The 14,162-nt window shown below is 40.4% G+C and overlaps 2 protein-coding genes across 2 annotated transcripts; one reads left to right on the forward strand and one right to left on the reverse strand.

Annotated features, from left to right (window-relative positions):
• Window positions 1–381: 381 nt before the first annotated feature.
• Window positions 382–5,852, forward strand: LOC139623846 (uncharacterized). Its single transcript, XM_071482440.1, has 9 exons — window positions 382–597; window positions 722–914; window positions 1,176–1,356; window positions 1,530–1,767; window positions 2,423–2,583; window positions 2,680–2,784; window positions 2,941–3,038; window positions 3,132–3,210; window positions 3,346–5,852. The coding sequence occupies exons 1-9, from the start codon at window positions 429–431 to the stop codon at window positions 3,394–3,396; spliced, it is 1,275 nt and encodes a 424-aa protein (XP_071338541.1). The 5' UTR covers window positions 382–428; the 3' UTR covers window positions 3,397–5,852.
• Window positions 5,827–13,543, reverse strand: cyp1d1 (cytochrome P450, family 1, subfamily D, polypeptide 1). The gene is made up of 8 exons (XM_071482450.1): window positions 13,262–13,543; window positions 12,728–13,021; window positions 12,013–12,633; window positions 10,166–10,289; window positions 9,977–10,066; window positions 8,352–8,475; window positions 8,183–8,269; window positions 5,827–8,008 (listed from the first exon to the last, which is right to left on the reverse strand). The coding sequence occupies exons 1-8, from the start codon at window positions 13,262–13,264 to the stop codon at window positions 7,726–7,728; spliced, it is 1,626 nt and encodes a 541-aa protein (XP_071338551.1). The 5' UTR covers window positions 13,265–13,543; the 3' UTR covers window positions 5,827–7,725.
• Window positions 13,544–14,162: the final 619 nt, after the last annotated feature.

Here is a 14,162-nt window from a genome sequence, read left to right on the forward strand (position 1 = left end):
TACATTCACTTTACATTCATCCAGCAGTCGTGTTAACATGGACTGTGCTGAGAGTGCAGTGTAAAACTTACATCCTTAGTTTGAATTGATTTTTTCACTCAGACTGTGACGCAGTCTCAGAGCTGGAGGACATCTTGGGACGAGGGACAGTCCCAACCACAGAGGGAGTGGAGAGCGTCAGTCAGCAGCTTCTCTTTCTGCAGGATCAGGTTGGTCTTTTAATCACACAGGTCAGTGTATCAGGTCAGATCAAGCATCAAGGGGACCTTCCCTTTCTATTTATGTCAGTGCCACTATATATCATGCGATCATTGCAAGTGTCGACTGCCTGGTACTGTAATATAATGGTTTGGGTCATACACTGGATTCATCATTGTCTGTGAATCAACACCTAGAGTATATTGTAGCCAGTCCACTGACGTTTCCACATGCATGAAGTAAAATATTTAGGATTATTAAGGAATTTTACCTGTGTGTTACCATGCCTTTCTCTCAAGCTAAAGCAAATAAAAGAAGAGAAAAAGAAAATAATTGAGAACTACACTTCAGAAAGGACACTGAGGAAGAAGTACTACAATATGGTGGAAGATATGAAAGGTACAAATTTGCCAGCATTCAGTGTTAATTCATGAAAGTAAACAACAAAAAGTGAGGCCTTCTCAGTTCAACCCTCACTTTTTCGATATTATTAATGATTCACGTCTAATTTTTTGTCCCATAGGTAAAATCCGAGTGTTTTGTCGGATTCGACCAGTGACCCGAACCGAGGCTGCGCAGGGTGGCACTGTAGTTGTGGATAAAATAGACGAGTATTCTGTCACCGTGGAAACCCCTCGTGGGCTGAGGGAGTTTCAGTTTGACAAGGTGTTTAGTGCTGAAGCCTCACAGGAAGACTTGTTTCATGACACCAATAGGTGAGGGGGATTGTTCTTACATATACAGTATATTAACACATTTACCATAGCACATAATGGGCACCAAATGTGCCTCTTTTGATCCACCATAAATTTATTTGTAAAGTAGTTTCTGATAGTTGTGCTTATTCAACCTGAAGTAAAGGTACAATTATTTAAGTAATCTAATGTATCACAGGGATGGACGCCCCCGGAGATGCCTGTAATCCAACAATCTACAGATGTTATAAAGTTGTCAGCTCAGAAATATTTTCCCCACAGACTGATCCAGTCAGCTATTGATGGTTACAACGTCTGCATCTTTGCATACGGCCAGACGGGCTCAGGGAAGACTTTCACCATGGTGGGAGACAAGGAACAGAAGAACCCCGGGATCATGCCGAGATCTTTTAATGCCATATTTGATATCATACGGGAGAATAGTGCCAAATTCGACTTCAAGGTAACAGCCAGTGTATTACCACTGTAATTAGATCTTACTGGAGGAAAGATCTTAGATTTTACTTGACTTATGAGAACCTCACATCATCCCTCTGCTCTTGTCTGCCTCCCCTTTATCCTTCTCTGCCCCTTCCCTCCTCCTCCTTCCTGTGCGTCTTCATCCTTCCACCTCAGGTTTCGGCCTATATGCTGGAGCTGTACAACGACAGGCTGCAGGACCTCTTTGTGAGCCTGTCCGGTGAGGCCCATGCACAGCCCCAGTCCCATGGGCAGGCAAAGCGGGTGGAGATCAAGAGGAACAGAAAGGGGGTTGTGTTCGCCCAAGGAGCAGAGACAAAGGAAGCTTCCAGTGCCCAGGAGCTCTACGCTCTGTTCCAGCAGGCCTGCGCCAACCGACACATCTCTGCCACCAGTGAGTTCTCTGTTCCGTGCTGTACCGGCCAGTTCAAACGGTGTCCTGCTAAATGGTTTGGATTAATCGTGTTAGTTACAGTCAGTATGAGGGGTACATCAGGTTTATTGGACTGGATGGTGAGTGGCAGAGCAGCCAAACTGTGAATCAGCAACAATGTTATATGGGTGCACACAGGTCATCAGAGTCAGTACAGGATACAACTGTTGTTTTAATAATGCAGAGCTAGGCCACTAAGAAGTACAAAAATAATACTAACAATTACAAATACAGTCTATTGACAGAGGATACTGACAAATTTGTAAGAAGCTCACACACTATCTATTATGGAAAGAAGGATGGTACAAAACATTTTTATAGGAAATTATTCTATTTTTCACCTTAATCAAAAACAACTTGATAAAAGCTGAAATGATTAGATGATTAATTGATTTGTTGATCATTCGAAATATAATCTGCAACTATATTTCTATACAATCATTAAGTCAAGTCATGTATCACAGAGAGAACAGGCAATTCAGACAAACTACTGATCAGTTAATCTAAAATGATGATTAGTAGTGAAAATAATTGTAGCCCTAATCTCAACTAATTGGTAATTTCTGAGGTTTATTTGAGAGAATTTTTTTTTTTTTTTTGGTGTATGTTTCACAAGAGATGAATGTGGAGAGCTCCCGTTCCCATCTCATTGTTGGCATCATGGTGGAGAGCAGAAACCAGACCAATGGGAGCGTGAGCACTGGGAAGCTGAGCCTCGTGGACCTGGCAGGCAGTGAAAGAGCAGCCAAGACGGGTGCCAAGGACCACCAGCTGAAGGTTTGCGTGTATATTATGTTTTGACTGGCCCATCAATCAACAGTGAGGATGACTGATATTTCTAATGGCTTCTTTAAATTCTCCTCTCCTCCACAGGAGGCCAACTCCATCAACAAGTCTCTGAGTGCCCTGGGTGATGTGATCTCAGCCTTGTCTGCTGAACTGCCCCATGTACCATACAGGAATAGCAAGCTGACACAGGTAATCATAAAAACCAGTAAACTTTCACAACAGACTTTTTTGACTTCAGACACAAATTATAAAAATTGCAGCAATGAACATTAAGTTGCATGTGATTTCTTTTGTGTGGTCATGCTAGATCAGCCAAATCTGACCCGTGCTTTTCATCTCCCTCAGGTGATGCAGGACTCCCTGGGTGGCAATGCCAAAACCCTAATGATTGTCAACATTTCTCCTTCAGAATGCAACCTTGATGAGACTCTCACATCTCTCATGTAAGAAACAAAGAGAGAGAGAGTGAATTCCTTATCATTTATTTGAATGCTAACAAACTCCTGAATAACACCCGAACTTCCTGAACCTTCCAGTTACGCAACAAGAGTGAAGACCATAACCAACAATGCTCAGAGGAATGTGGAAAGCAAAGAGATTGCCCAGCTCAAAGAGGTATATGTCATATAATCCGTTACAGCAGTGTCAAGAACACAAATCTATATTTAGAATAAAGATTAAAGAAATTGATTGCTTAATTGAAACAGTCACCCTCACTTTATTTCTGTTTTCCATTTTTTTCTCTGATAGATGATCATGAAGCTGAGGTCAGGACAGACAGTGGAAGAGGAGGACGTTTGAACTGGACTATATTGCACATTGTGCACAATAGTGCAGTGAAGTGGTGAAATAGGATTGTGTGGACTATTTCTGGTATCTTGTATGCTTACGCTGCAAATAGGTCTGAACTAGAATATACAGTATTTTAAGTCATTTAAATATTTGGTCACATGGAGGGATGGGTGATGCCACCATAGGAGCACTGAAAGTGGCATTCAGGGGATTGCGTGCAGTTTGTTAATGGGTGCTGCCTGCCCACAGGGCCCCACGTGTAACTGAATAGGCAAACATAAAGTCAGTTGGTCTTTCAGTTTGCACTTCTATTGTATGTGGTAAAAGGCAACAAGTTTGTAGCCCATTAGAGGCTGAGATGTTCAGTCTCCAGGGCCCATGATCAGTCCCTATACTGTTGCAGGGTCAGATCCCATGACTGGGAATGGGCGCAAAAAAAGGCCCTGTTCTAGCGGGCAAAAATTAGACCTTAATGATAGAAGGTAAAGGCAACTTTTAGGACACTGTTTAAAAGGTGCCAAAGTTTGCAGGGAAAATGTATGTATTTTGTCATTTATAGGCATTAATATATCAAATGAAGAAGACATCTGAGGTTCCCATTAAATGTGCATGTACTGCTGTTTCATGGAGACATCCATGTGAAAAAGGCAAAAATTTAATTGAGGAGTCATAAAGAGATTTATACTGCTGTTTATTGGTTTGTTGGTGTTACACTCCAGGCCTTGGCTCTGACTAAAACGGTCACAACAGATTCAAGGCTTCAAACAGAAATAGTTTGAGAGAGGATGTCATTTCAGTGCTGATGGGGGTTAACAGTTTCTATAAGTAGGCTGTCTTTTGTATGCATTTGGGCCCGATCTTCATTGCTCAGCATTTTTAATCAATACCGCAAGCCCCACAAGTGCCTGTCTTTGTTATGCCACATTAGAGCCATGATTCCTAGCTTTGCGTGCTGTGCTTTATTGGCTGCTTTAGATCAGAGGCCACTCAGCACATGTTCACTGTGATTTGTTATTCTTTAATGATGGCCATCGTTGCTATCATACTGTGAGCTCTGTGGACTAGAACAAAGTGAGGGACAAAGACACAGACTGCAACAGAGAGCACATGGAGAGGGAACAGGGTTGATGAGGGGGCTGAAGTCTCATCCTCTGGGTGTGTTTTGTTAATCAATCAACACAAACCAGTTCATTGTAAATGGTTTGCATACATAGCCACCCACAGGCAAATAATGCATTCATACAGTTAATGACTGCAGTCACTATATGACTTCTGTGAGTATATAGTTGGACAATCTGAGTTATCGGACTTCTACAATAAGATTTAAATGACAAGGTTACCTTGGAAATAGAAATGTTACAAGTGCAACACAGAGGTTAAGCATTTTGTTTTTTATTTTCATGTCGCATGTTTCACTACACACATCATATGCATCACACAAAGGCACTGTTAGAAGCTGACAACTTGATTATTCTAATGCTTTTATCTGAAGACGATTTAATGAAAAAACACATATTATAGGCTATAAGTTCCAGCTATTTCACTATTACTTGTCTACTTTTCCATTTTAAAATATATTAAAAAGTTAACAAAGCCTGCTGACATTATCAACTGATGATGAGAGCCCAGTCCACTGAGATTTAGTGCTCTGAGCTAATCTGTGCAAGAGGTGATTCAACATTCAGAAGTTTCTTTTTTATTAAAAATCAAACAAGGTGGTGAAACTATGACAATGACTTCATGTTGGTGTCCACAGGTGACTGCGGTGTAGATGTGATGGGGTGCAGGTTATTTCAGTGTCTTTTTGAGCCCAGTCCACTGAGATTTAGTGCTCTGAGTTAATCTGTGCAAGAGGTGATTCAACATTCAGAAGTGTTTTAAGACATAGAAAAAATATTTTTGCTTTGGATAATAGTGTGTGTTTGATAAGGTGTTTCCACAAAAAAATTATTTACCAAATTATTAGTTTAAAAATTCTACTCATTGAAACACCAACAAAATCTTGTATTATGCAAATATTGTTCTTCAGTGGATGAATGTGAAAACAGCCTCCTATTGTCAAATTCTGCACATGCACCATTCTGGACAGTGAAGGTACCAGCAGCCACACATTGAACCAAAAGCCACAGTGGTAATTATTCTCACCTGCTTCATTTACCTAGTCTAAAAGTCTTTCTCTTTTAGTGTGACACTCAAAATCCACATATACAAACAGATAAATAATTGGACACATTTTGGTTTGATATAACATAGAGTTTTATTAGCATTTTTTTTACTGTATAACTATGTATTTGAAGTGCACACACTTCTCAAAAACGTTATTCAGTTTTCTTTGAGTTACCAGTTAGTGGGGGTTGCTGCATCAAAATGAGTCCCAGCCCCATCAGACCTGTTAAAATGATGGTGTTTATTACCAACTGGACTGCACCATGTTCCTCCATCATCATAGTGTTTTTTAGTTGACAACTCTGAGTTTATTAATGTTTCATAATTTTTTTTGTTTGTTTGTTTAGCTTTTTTGTAAATAAAAATGGAAACCATTTTTTTAAAAAAACAACTGTGTTTCTCTGGTTTATAGCCAGATCTATCTCTACAGTGCTGTGTTAGTGGTAGAGAATGGACTGGCTGCACCAATCAGCTTTCTCTTATGGCACTATCATTAAAATGGTTATTAATTCCCTGCAAAGAAAATGCCACAAAAATAGTAAAAGAGGTATATCTACTGTGTGATTGCACAATATAAATCTTCATCGAATGTTGCCATTTTCTATGTGTAGGTTGCTAGCTTGGAGGCTGTTGTTTCCCATAGAAAAGGAGACATGCAGCCAGGAGAAGACTTATACCAAAAGTCTGAATCCGATGAGTCAGACAAATGTTAGATATACATTGGTTCTGACTGCCAGTTCTGATTGGGCTACCTTAGCTAACTTAGCTTGTAAAATACAGGCAATTATCTACACCTACTTTTACGTAGCATAATGGGTGTCAGAGGTACGTGATGGTGTAATGCTGTGGAAATGCCCACCCCAAGTTGATGAGTTGGTTCCTTAGGTATGTGAAACCTAGGCTGTCTGAATCCGTTTTTTGGGTCTGTCACTGCAGTTCCAAGGTGGAAATACTCAACCTTGGCTCAAAGCTTGATTTTCATTGGAGGGGTTTTTAAAACCATTCCTGGGCATCCAAGAAATTGGTGAAGGCTACAACCAGAGGGTTGCCAGTTTGAATCCTTGGGGCAGATTTAACCTTCTACTGTTCAACGATTCACCGGTGAACACTAGAGGCTGTTTCTGTAAAATATAGTTTACAGGTAGGACACTGCTGAAAAAGAACATGAGCAAGCAGACTTCTCCTGGATATATGAACGTTTAAAACAGAGTGTAATGTCATGAATAAGTAGAGTAATTCTGTCCGATTCCCCTCTTGTTCAAACACAAACTGCCATGCTACTTTACATTTAGGTTATAAAAATAGAACTGCCTGATTTCACACTTTGCTGTCCTCTTTAACTCTCTCAAAGATGTCTGGGACTGTATCTAATCAGAGTGTGTGGGAGGTCACAATACTGATGGGAGAGGAGGAGGAGGTTCAAAATGTCTTAATATATACTTTTGCGTCATTCCCCCAAGAACCACTGGGAGAGACTTTGGAGATGGGAGCAGATGAGTTAGCTCGACAGTGTTTGCCTTGAAGCTTCAGTAAAAGAAGAGGGGGAGCCACAGAAGGGGGATAAAGACAGGAGGAAGATGAGGACATGAGGGGGATGAGAAGATGAAAGAGAATCTAACAGATGAGGAGGAGATAGGAGAAAAGTTGAAACAAGGAAGGGGAGATAAGGGCCAGCGAGAGCGAGGATGAACCCTGCATGAACACAGTTTTAGGCCTGAAGTGCTGATCACCAATCTGAAACACCCTCCCTCAGTGTTTAACTGTAACTAATAACTTAAGATTAAGACTTTTAATGAGTCGCTGTTTCCAAGCTAGTTTCATTTTTAATGTAGTGGGACGGGAAGGCAGAGGGACCCTTTCAAAGTATAGGCACAGAAGCACTTTGAATGACCCTCACCAAACAAAAAAGTCAGTTCATATTCAATGCTATTCTCTCTATTTTTCAGTATCTTAGAAACACATTCATACATATAGTATATCCCTCTTTTGTTTATGTGTGTGCTTATGAGTTTGAGTCCATTTTCCAAAACAAAACCTCCAGTCTATGAACAAGGTATAATGAGTGGTGTTAAGAAGGTTACCCAAAAATGGTGGCTAAGAAGAGTAATAATTAGTATTTGTGTGGTGATATTCCAAAACATTCACACAGAGCATCATTTGACTTTTGAGGATCTAAAACCTCGAGCTGATGGTGATTCTGTATGGACGTGGTTTCATAGTTAGACCAAAATCAGTGCTGAGATCCAGCTTCTGCCCTGGAACATTTTCAATCCGCAGCCCGTGGAGCAGCGTGGTGAGAAAGACAAACATCTCCAAGCGTGCAAATCCATCACCAAGACAGCGTCTCTTCCCCATGCCAAAGATGAGAACCTTTTCCGTCAGCTCCTTGTTTAGGTGTCCTGATGGGCCCAGGAAGCGTTCAGGCCGAAATGTGTCTGGGTCACCCCAAAGATCACTGGGAAATCGTGAGAAACAAAAAGATCATTAAAGCAATAAAACAAAAAAAACAGATTCTTATCAGCTGATAGAGACCAGCTTACTTAACTCTTTACCCACACAGTCGCATGTCTTATTAAAGTCAAATTTAAAGTGATAATTAAGTGAGTGATGGTTGCTCGTGGCCACTCACATGTCATGATTGACTTGATACTGGTTGATGAAGACGCATGTGTCTTTTGGAATGAAATATCCATTCAGGGTGATGTTTCTTGTAGTACTAAAAGAGAGAAAAGGTGAGGACTGCATTAACAACAATACATACAACCTGAGATTTACTGTACACAAACATTTTGTCTTACCAGTGAGGTATTGTGAAAGGTACATAGGAAGCATGACGAAACACTTCATATATGAATGACTCCATGAATGGCATGTTGGGCTTATCTGAAAACTTGGGCAGTCTGGTTTTGCCAATGTGCTCATCTACAAAAGAAAAAAAAACACCAAACCCATTAGAAATCAATAGGGAACTGAGTTTGCACAAGTGGTAGAATTAGATGTTTTTGTTTAACAGGATGGATAGGCTATCAAAGACAGATAATTATTCCGAGCATAATCTGCATCACAGTTTGTTTGGGTTTGAGAATATTAAGTCTGTTGAGGGACTTCAAACTCGACATAATGCAGGGGATGTAGCTCCTCAACTGGGACGCAGGTTAAAGTCAGAGGCTGGCCAGTAGAGCCCTTGAAGTTGGGGTCTACAATGGCATCAAACTACTTTACCACTCTATAGCTAATTAATATATTTCTGATATAACTGATATAAGTGCACGATCATTAAAATGTTCAAATGTTCAAATGTTGTCTTCTTTGAGTTTCTCACATTTCATGAACACGCACATCAAAAATATTGCTCTCACTCGTTCACTAATAAGGTTTCCAGTGACGCTGTGAACCTGCTGTAAAAAATAGACTGAAGGCTTCCCAGTCGTTTAATTGTATTAATCCAAGTTTGATTCAAGTGATGAGTATGTGAAGAATGTTAGACAATTTGTGTTCAGTGCCTTGCGTGTTACTGCTTTTGTGTCAGACTGGAACAACTCTCTAACCTTTCTTTCTCTGGTTGTTTGTGCCTCCCTCTCTCGTTCTGATTCATTCTGTCTTCTCTTAGTGTCTCCCTCTCCCTCTCTCCCTCTCTCTCTCTCTCTTTCTCTCTGTCTCTGTCTCTGTGAAAATGCAACGTGCCTCAGAACAGACAGCACCAGTTCTGTCAGCCCATTTCAAAAGTAGTTCTGGCATCAGCAAATTGGACTGATCTTTTGTGAGATTCTCCCGTGGCTGTCAGATTCTGTCTGTTCGGGAAGAGCACTCGGGTTGGCCATTGTTGGATCTTTATTATGTCTATTCTGCCTGAAATGTTGATACTTCCTAACAGACATCATATATACCTGGTTTCTCCTGTGATGATGATAAATTTATTACAGAAATACATTTTTCACGTGTTTGTGTCCTCAAGAACATCTTTTTAACTTTATGTATCCTTTTTGGTATATATTTTATGAGATGAGTTTGATCATTGTTATTGGACTCTGTGTCTGTTTCGTATATAAAATATTAACATCTACTGTATGTGAAGTAACACCTTCTTCTCTGAAGTTAATAGTTTTGCTGTATGAGTAATAAACTACCAGACACAATCTTCTCTCATTAGTGATGTGTAAATAATTAATGAGCAACCTTCTATTTCTGGAGTCTGAGTCATTCATGAGAACGGACACTGGACAGGCCCTCACTATTTAGCATTGCATGAATTCTTTCCCTTCTGATGTGATACATGCAGTATTGCTCTGTAATAGGTTATGGCTCCCTCTGGCTCCCTTTCTGGTAAAAGTTTATCTTAGTATACACATAAAAAATGGAAACACAGCACACTTTGTAAAACATGGATAGCAGAGATCTGTCATGTTAAAACATAAGACAGTACCTATCTCCTGGTGTATTCTGTCCTGGATGTGAGGAAACTTGATGAGGTACAACAGGCTCCACTGTAAACCAGCAATGATGGTGTCAAATCCTTGAGAATAACACAAACAACAAAATACGATCAGTTTAATATCATTACCAGCAGTATTTATCATCAAGTGAGACATCATTGATTTCCAGTGTGTCTAACCTGCTCCAAAGATGTCTATGACAGTGTGAATGATCTGAGAGTTGGAGAGCACAGACGTCTCCTTACTTTCTTCCCTGTCCTCACAAAGTGCAATCAGAGCATCTGTAATGTCCCGAATACAGTTCTGAAATCACAAGAACACACACACACACACATATACACATATACACATACACATACACATACACATATATATATATATATATATATATATATATATATATATATATATGTATGTATATATATATATATATATATGTATATATATATATATACACACACAATATGACAGAAAATTTAACATTTGACTGTTATGTCTTTCTTAAATCATTGTCTTTGTCATCACTGAAGCATCACACCATCTTTATTAACAATAGGGTGATTTGTGTTTCTGCAGAAATAGAGGTTCAAAAATTAAAAGCAACAATTAGGGCAGAGACAGTAATCAGTTACGGTACGACGCGTGTCTTCCAGTGGGTTGCTAATTCCTAATTAGAGTGCGTGCGAACATTTTAGCTACTCTGCACAAGAACAAAAGTCCCTCCCAGGGAACTTGTTTGTTATTTTTTTGGCTACAGTTGCCCTCACAGCTACTACTGCATGACTGCAATGTCAGATTAAATAGTGGGTGGAAAATTAGTGGGACAGACATACAGTAAAAAAAGAAAACAACACAGACACGCCATCCATATTTTGCTTGTATTTTGTGGTCACTGTGCGCTGTGGCTAAGGTCAAGATAAGATTAATTAAACCAGTGATCAGTAAGTCAGTATAATGTTTAACCACTCATTATGGAGGCCTGGTCTTAGTAGGCATGAGAAATTTTTGCCCTTTTCTTTGAAATATTTATTTTCTGTTGTGCGTCCTTCAAAACTCTCAAACAATCGTGCAATACTAAAACCAAAATAAAAACATAATGGGACGGATACAAACATGTTTTGTTATATGTTATGTACTTCGTCCTGAAATCCTGAGGAGCTGATTTTGTTCCTCAACAAATGCAGTAATGTCTCATCATGCAAAACAACAATGCTTTCAGTTTTACTGTGACTGCATCAAAGGGACTATTTGTAAGTTTTCTCTGCCACTGAAAGTCGTGGCCTCCTGGCACTGGACGTCAGTGTAACACAAGAAAGACATTTGACTCTAACCACTCTAACATCATCGGAAGTCGGGCTGACATCAAAACCCAACATTCGCTGACTGACATTGTGATGTTTTGCTGATGTTTATTAGAGGTCGGGTTTTGCTCATGACTAGAATGTCAATATTATCTTGGCATCAGACATTTGGAGGACATTGGATTTTGGTTGCTTAACAACACAACTTAAACCCTACAAAATATCAGCGTCAGCTGTCATAGGTATTCTATGTCAAATTAACGTTGGCATTAGACGTTGTCCTGATATTCAAAGGCCAGCTTCATGCCTGCAGTGTTGCCTCGTGCGGGTGGTAGTGACTGGTGGGAGTTGGTGATGGGGATTGTTGCTTGACAAGAGCTTCGGCCATCGTTGCGTTTACAGAAAGTGACTAGATGGGCCAGGGCTTGCTGGTTAGTGTGATAACCTCAGTAGAAGAAAAGATTTGATAGAGACAAGACTTAACAGTGGCGTTGCTTTCCACCTCTGAGGACAGCTCTTGGTAAGTAAAGGAATGAAGTTTGATGTTGAACTCACAACATTTGTTCTAGACTGGTAAGTAAACAGCTGTGAATGCTAACAAAGACTATGTAGTAATAGCAAAAACTTACAAATGGCTCCTTTAATGTGTAACTATGCATTTCCTTTTACATTTTCCTCCTGCAATATCAATTCTGGTCTACCAGCATGTCTATCAGTCTCCTGACCTTATCAAAGGTGTCGATGTGTTCCTCAATGCTCCTCTCCATGAATCCATTCATCCTGTGAATGTGCTGGACCATCTTCCTCAGAGATGGACTCGGAAAGTAGCGAAACACAGGGAAAAAATCAGCCAGGTTCCCAGCTGCAAAAATCCTTAGGACCTCATTGTTGATGTGGACAATAGTGAGAAACTCCTTGTCTTTATAGTCATACCTTTTCCCAAAACAGAGGGCGCACACAACATTTGCTACTGAGGTAACCAAGGGCACCACTGGATCTATACCTGTCATATCTTGGCCTATTTCTGCTTTAGCAGCAACCTGCTCTCGAATCACCTCCACCATCTCAGCAGCCTCAGCACAGACATGCTCCTCCAACAGGCAGGTGGCACCAGATCCCCTGGGCTCAGCCTGGGAGAAAGACCTGAGGGCATTCTTACACAGCTTCTTATGGAGCATCCACGCCGGTCCATACTTCTCACTGAAGGTCATACTGGTCCCGTTGGCTACAGCAGAAAAGGTGAAAAGGTCAGGTCGCCCGGCAAAGGCTTCCCCCTGCCGAACCAGTGCCTGTCTGATGGTGGTGTATCCACTCAGGACCACAACAGTCAAACTGCCCAGACGCATCTGTAATGATGAATGAACAAATTATTGAATGAATAAGCAAATTCTTAAAATCCTTTGCCCATTTAAAATATTTCACACATTTTACTGCATATACCTTGAAAACATCACCGTACTGGAGCCTCAAGTGTGTTAGAGAAAGATGAATCTGGTCCCCCATCTGGAGCAGATTGCCAACAAGGGGCCACGGTGTAGGGCCAGGAGGAGGGGGATATTTTGTTTGGTCCAGTTGGGAGGTTTGATGGTGGCTCTTTCGGCCCCTGAAGGCCATCAGGAGGAGGGTGAGAAGACACAGACCAATAGTGACACCAGACAGACAAGCACAAGGGTTCTCCTTGATGGGCAGAGTCCCAAAGGTCAGTCTCATCTTGCCCAGTAAACTGCAAAAATACTGAGACATAGAGAGTGAGAGTGAAAATGTATGTATACCAGAAAAAAATACTGGATTAAACCTTGATCATATTAGTCTAAGTCAAAAAATTGTGACTAGTGCTCAAAATATAGAGAGAATTTCTTCACAAAAAGTGTTTAGTAGGCTACTAAAAGAAAGAAGCAGACCAAAGGAAAAAACAAATGACCCCTCAAGTAAGAAAGGAGGAAATACAGGAAACAGTTTTGATAGAAAACTTACCATGCGGTGTCTTCTGTAGCTCTTTAACTAAAACAAGTCGAGAGCCAGACTCAGATGACAGAGAGCAGAGCGGAGACAGAATTACTCAGCAGGCAGGACTTTGAGGTCTGATCCTGGGGACCTTAGTGAGAGTAACTCACTGTCCGGGACGTCCCTTTAAGCAGCAGCCGTGCCCCCTGCAGAGGGAGCTGCTGCCCGCTCACAATAGAGAGGCGCACATGGCGAGAAACTTGGCTCAGGGTTTAGGATGGTTCCAGCCAGCCAGTGACCGTATCGGCCCATTTGACCGCAGACCGGAACCATTCACAACATGGTCCCCTCCCCTCCTGTTTCGTCTGTCCCTAACAAAGTTGAAGGTTGTTTGTTTCAGTGCAAACATTTAAAAAATATATATTTTAAAGGGCTTAGATGTAATTAAATGTGTTTTAAAACATGGAAAAAAGCCAACAAAACAAACACTGCTTATGGGGATCCTGCAAGTGTACCAGACTCATCCACTGATGAATACATCCTGAAGGAAAATAATTTATGTGCAATTACTTTGTTTTGTTTCATTTTTTTTTTTTTTTTAATATATAGTCTGTGCCTTAAAACGTGTGAATGTACTTTTGTGTTTTGGAATGAAAAATTAACACTAATTCATTGTTAGTTAAGCACATAGTTATTACTGAATTGCTATTATAGACTAATGCAAATTGTGAAACGTCCCTGTAACTCTCATTCTGTAATGGGCCACTGTTGCAGCGCTTTTGACACTTTGAAGTAAGTAGTAGAAATGTTGCTGGATATATTTATTTATGTTTTTAGGTGAGTAAAACTTTGACTATGGGACTTTTAACCCTTTGATGTTAATACTTTGACTTAAGAGAAGTATTTGAGTGCTTCCTCCATCACTGGTTTA

The sequence above is a fragment of the Trachinotus anak genome, unplaced genomic scaffold (genome assembly GCF_046630095.1).
Source record: "Trachinotus anak isolate AG129_WGS33_773 ecotype Australia unplaced genomic scaffold, CSIRO_AGI_Tana_v1 ptg000008l, whole genome shotgun sequence".
NCBI classification, from domain to species: domain Eukaryota; kingdom Metazoa; phylum Chordata; class Actinopteri; order Carangiformes; family Carangidae; genus Trachinotus; species Trachinotus anak.

What these genes read in the sequence shown, in the direction of transcription:
- LOC139623846 (XM_071482440.1), top strand. Translation starts at nt 429, where the DNA reads ATGCATGAAGTAAAATATTTAGGATTATTAAGGAATTTTACCTGTGTG. An exon ending in GTGCCAAATTCGACTTCAAG is followed by an intron (nt 1,357 to 1,529) that starts GTAACAGCCAGT and finishes CTTCCACCTCAG; the next exon opens with GTTTCGGCCTATATGCTGGA. An exon ending in GGAATAGCAAGCTGACACAG is followed by an intron (nt 2,785 to 2,940) that starts GTAATCATAAAA and finishes CATCTCCCTCAG; the next exon opens with GTGATGCAGGACTCCCTGGG.
- cyp1d1 (XM_071482450.1), bottom strand. An exon ending in CCTTTCACAATACCTCACTG is followed by an intron (nt 8,270 to 8,351) that starts GTAAGACAAAAT and finishes TCTCTCTTTTAG; the next exon opens with TACTACAAGAAACATCACCC. An exon ending in TATCAAGTCAATCATGACAT is followed by an intron (nt 8,009 to 8,182) that starts GTGAGTGGCCAC and finishes ACGATTTCCCAG; the next exon opens with TGATCTTTGGGGTGACCCAG.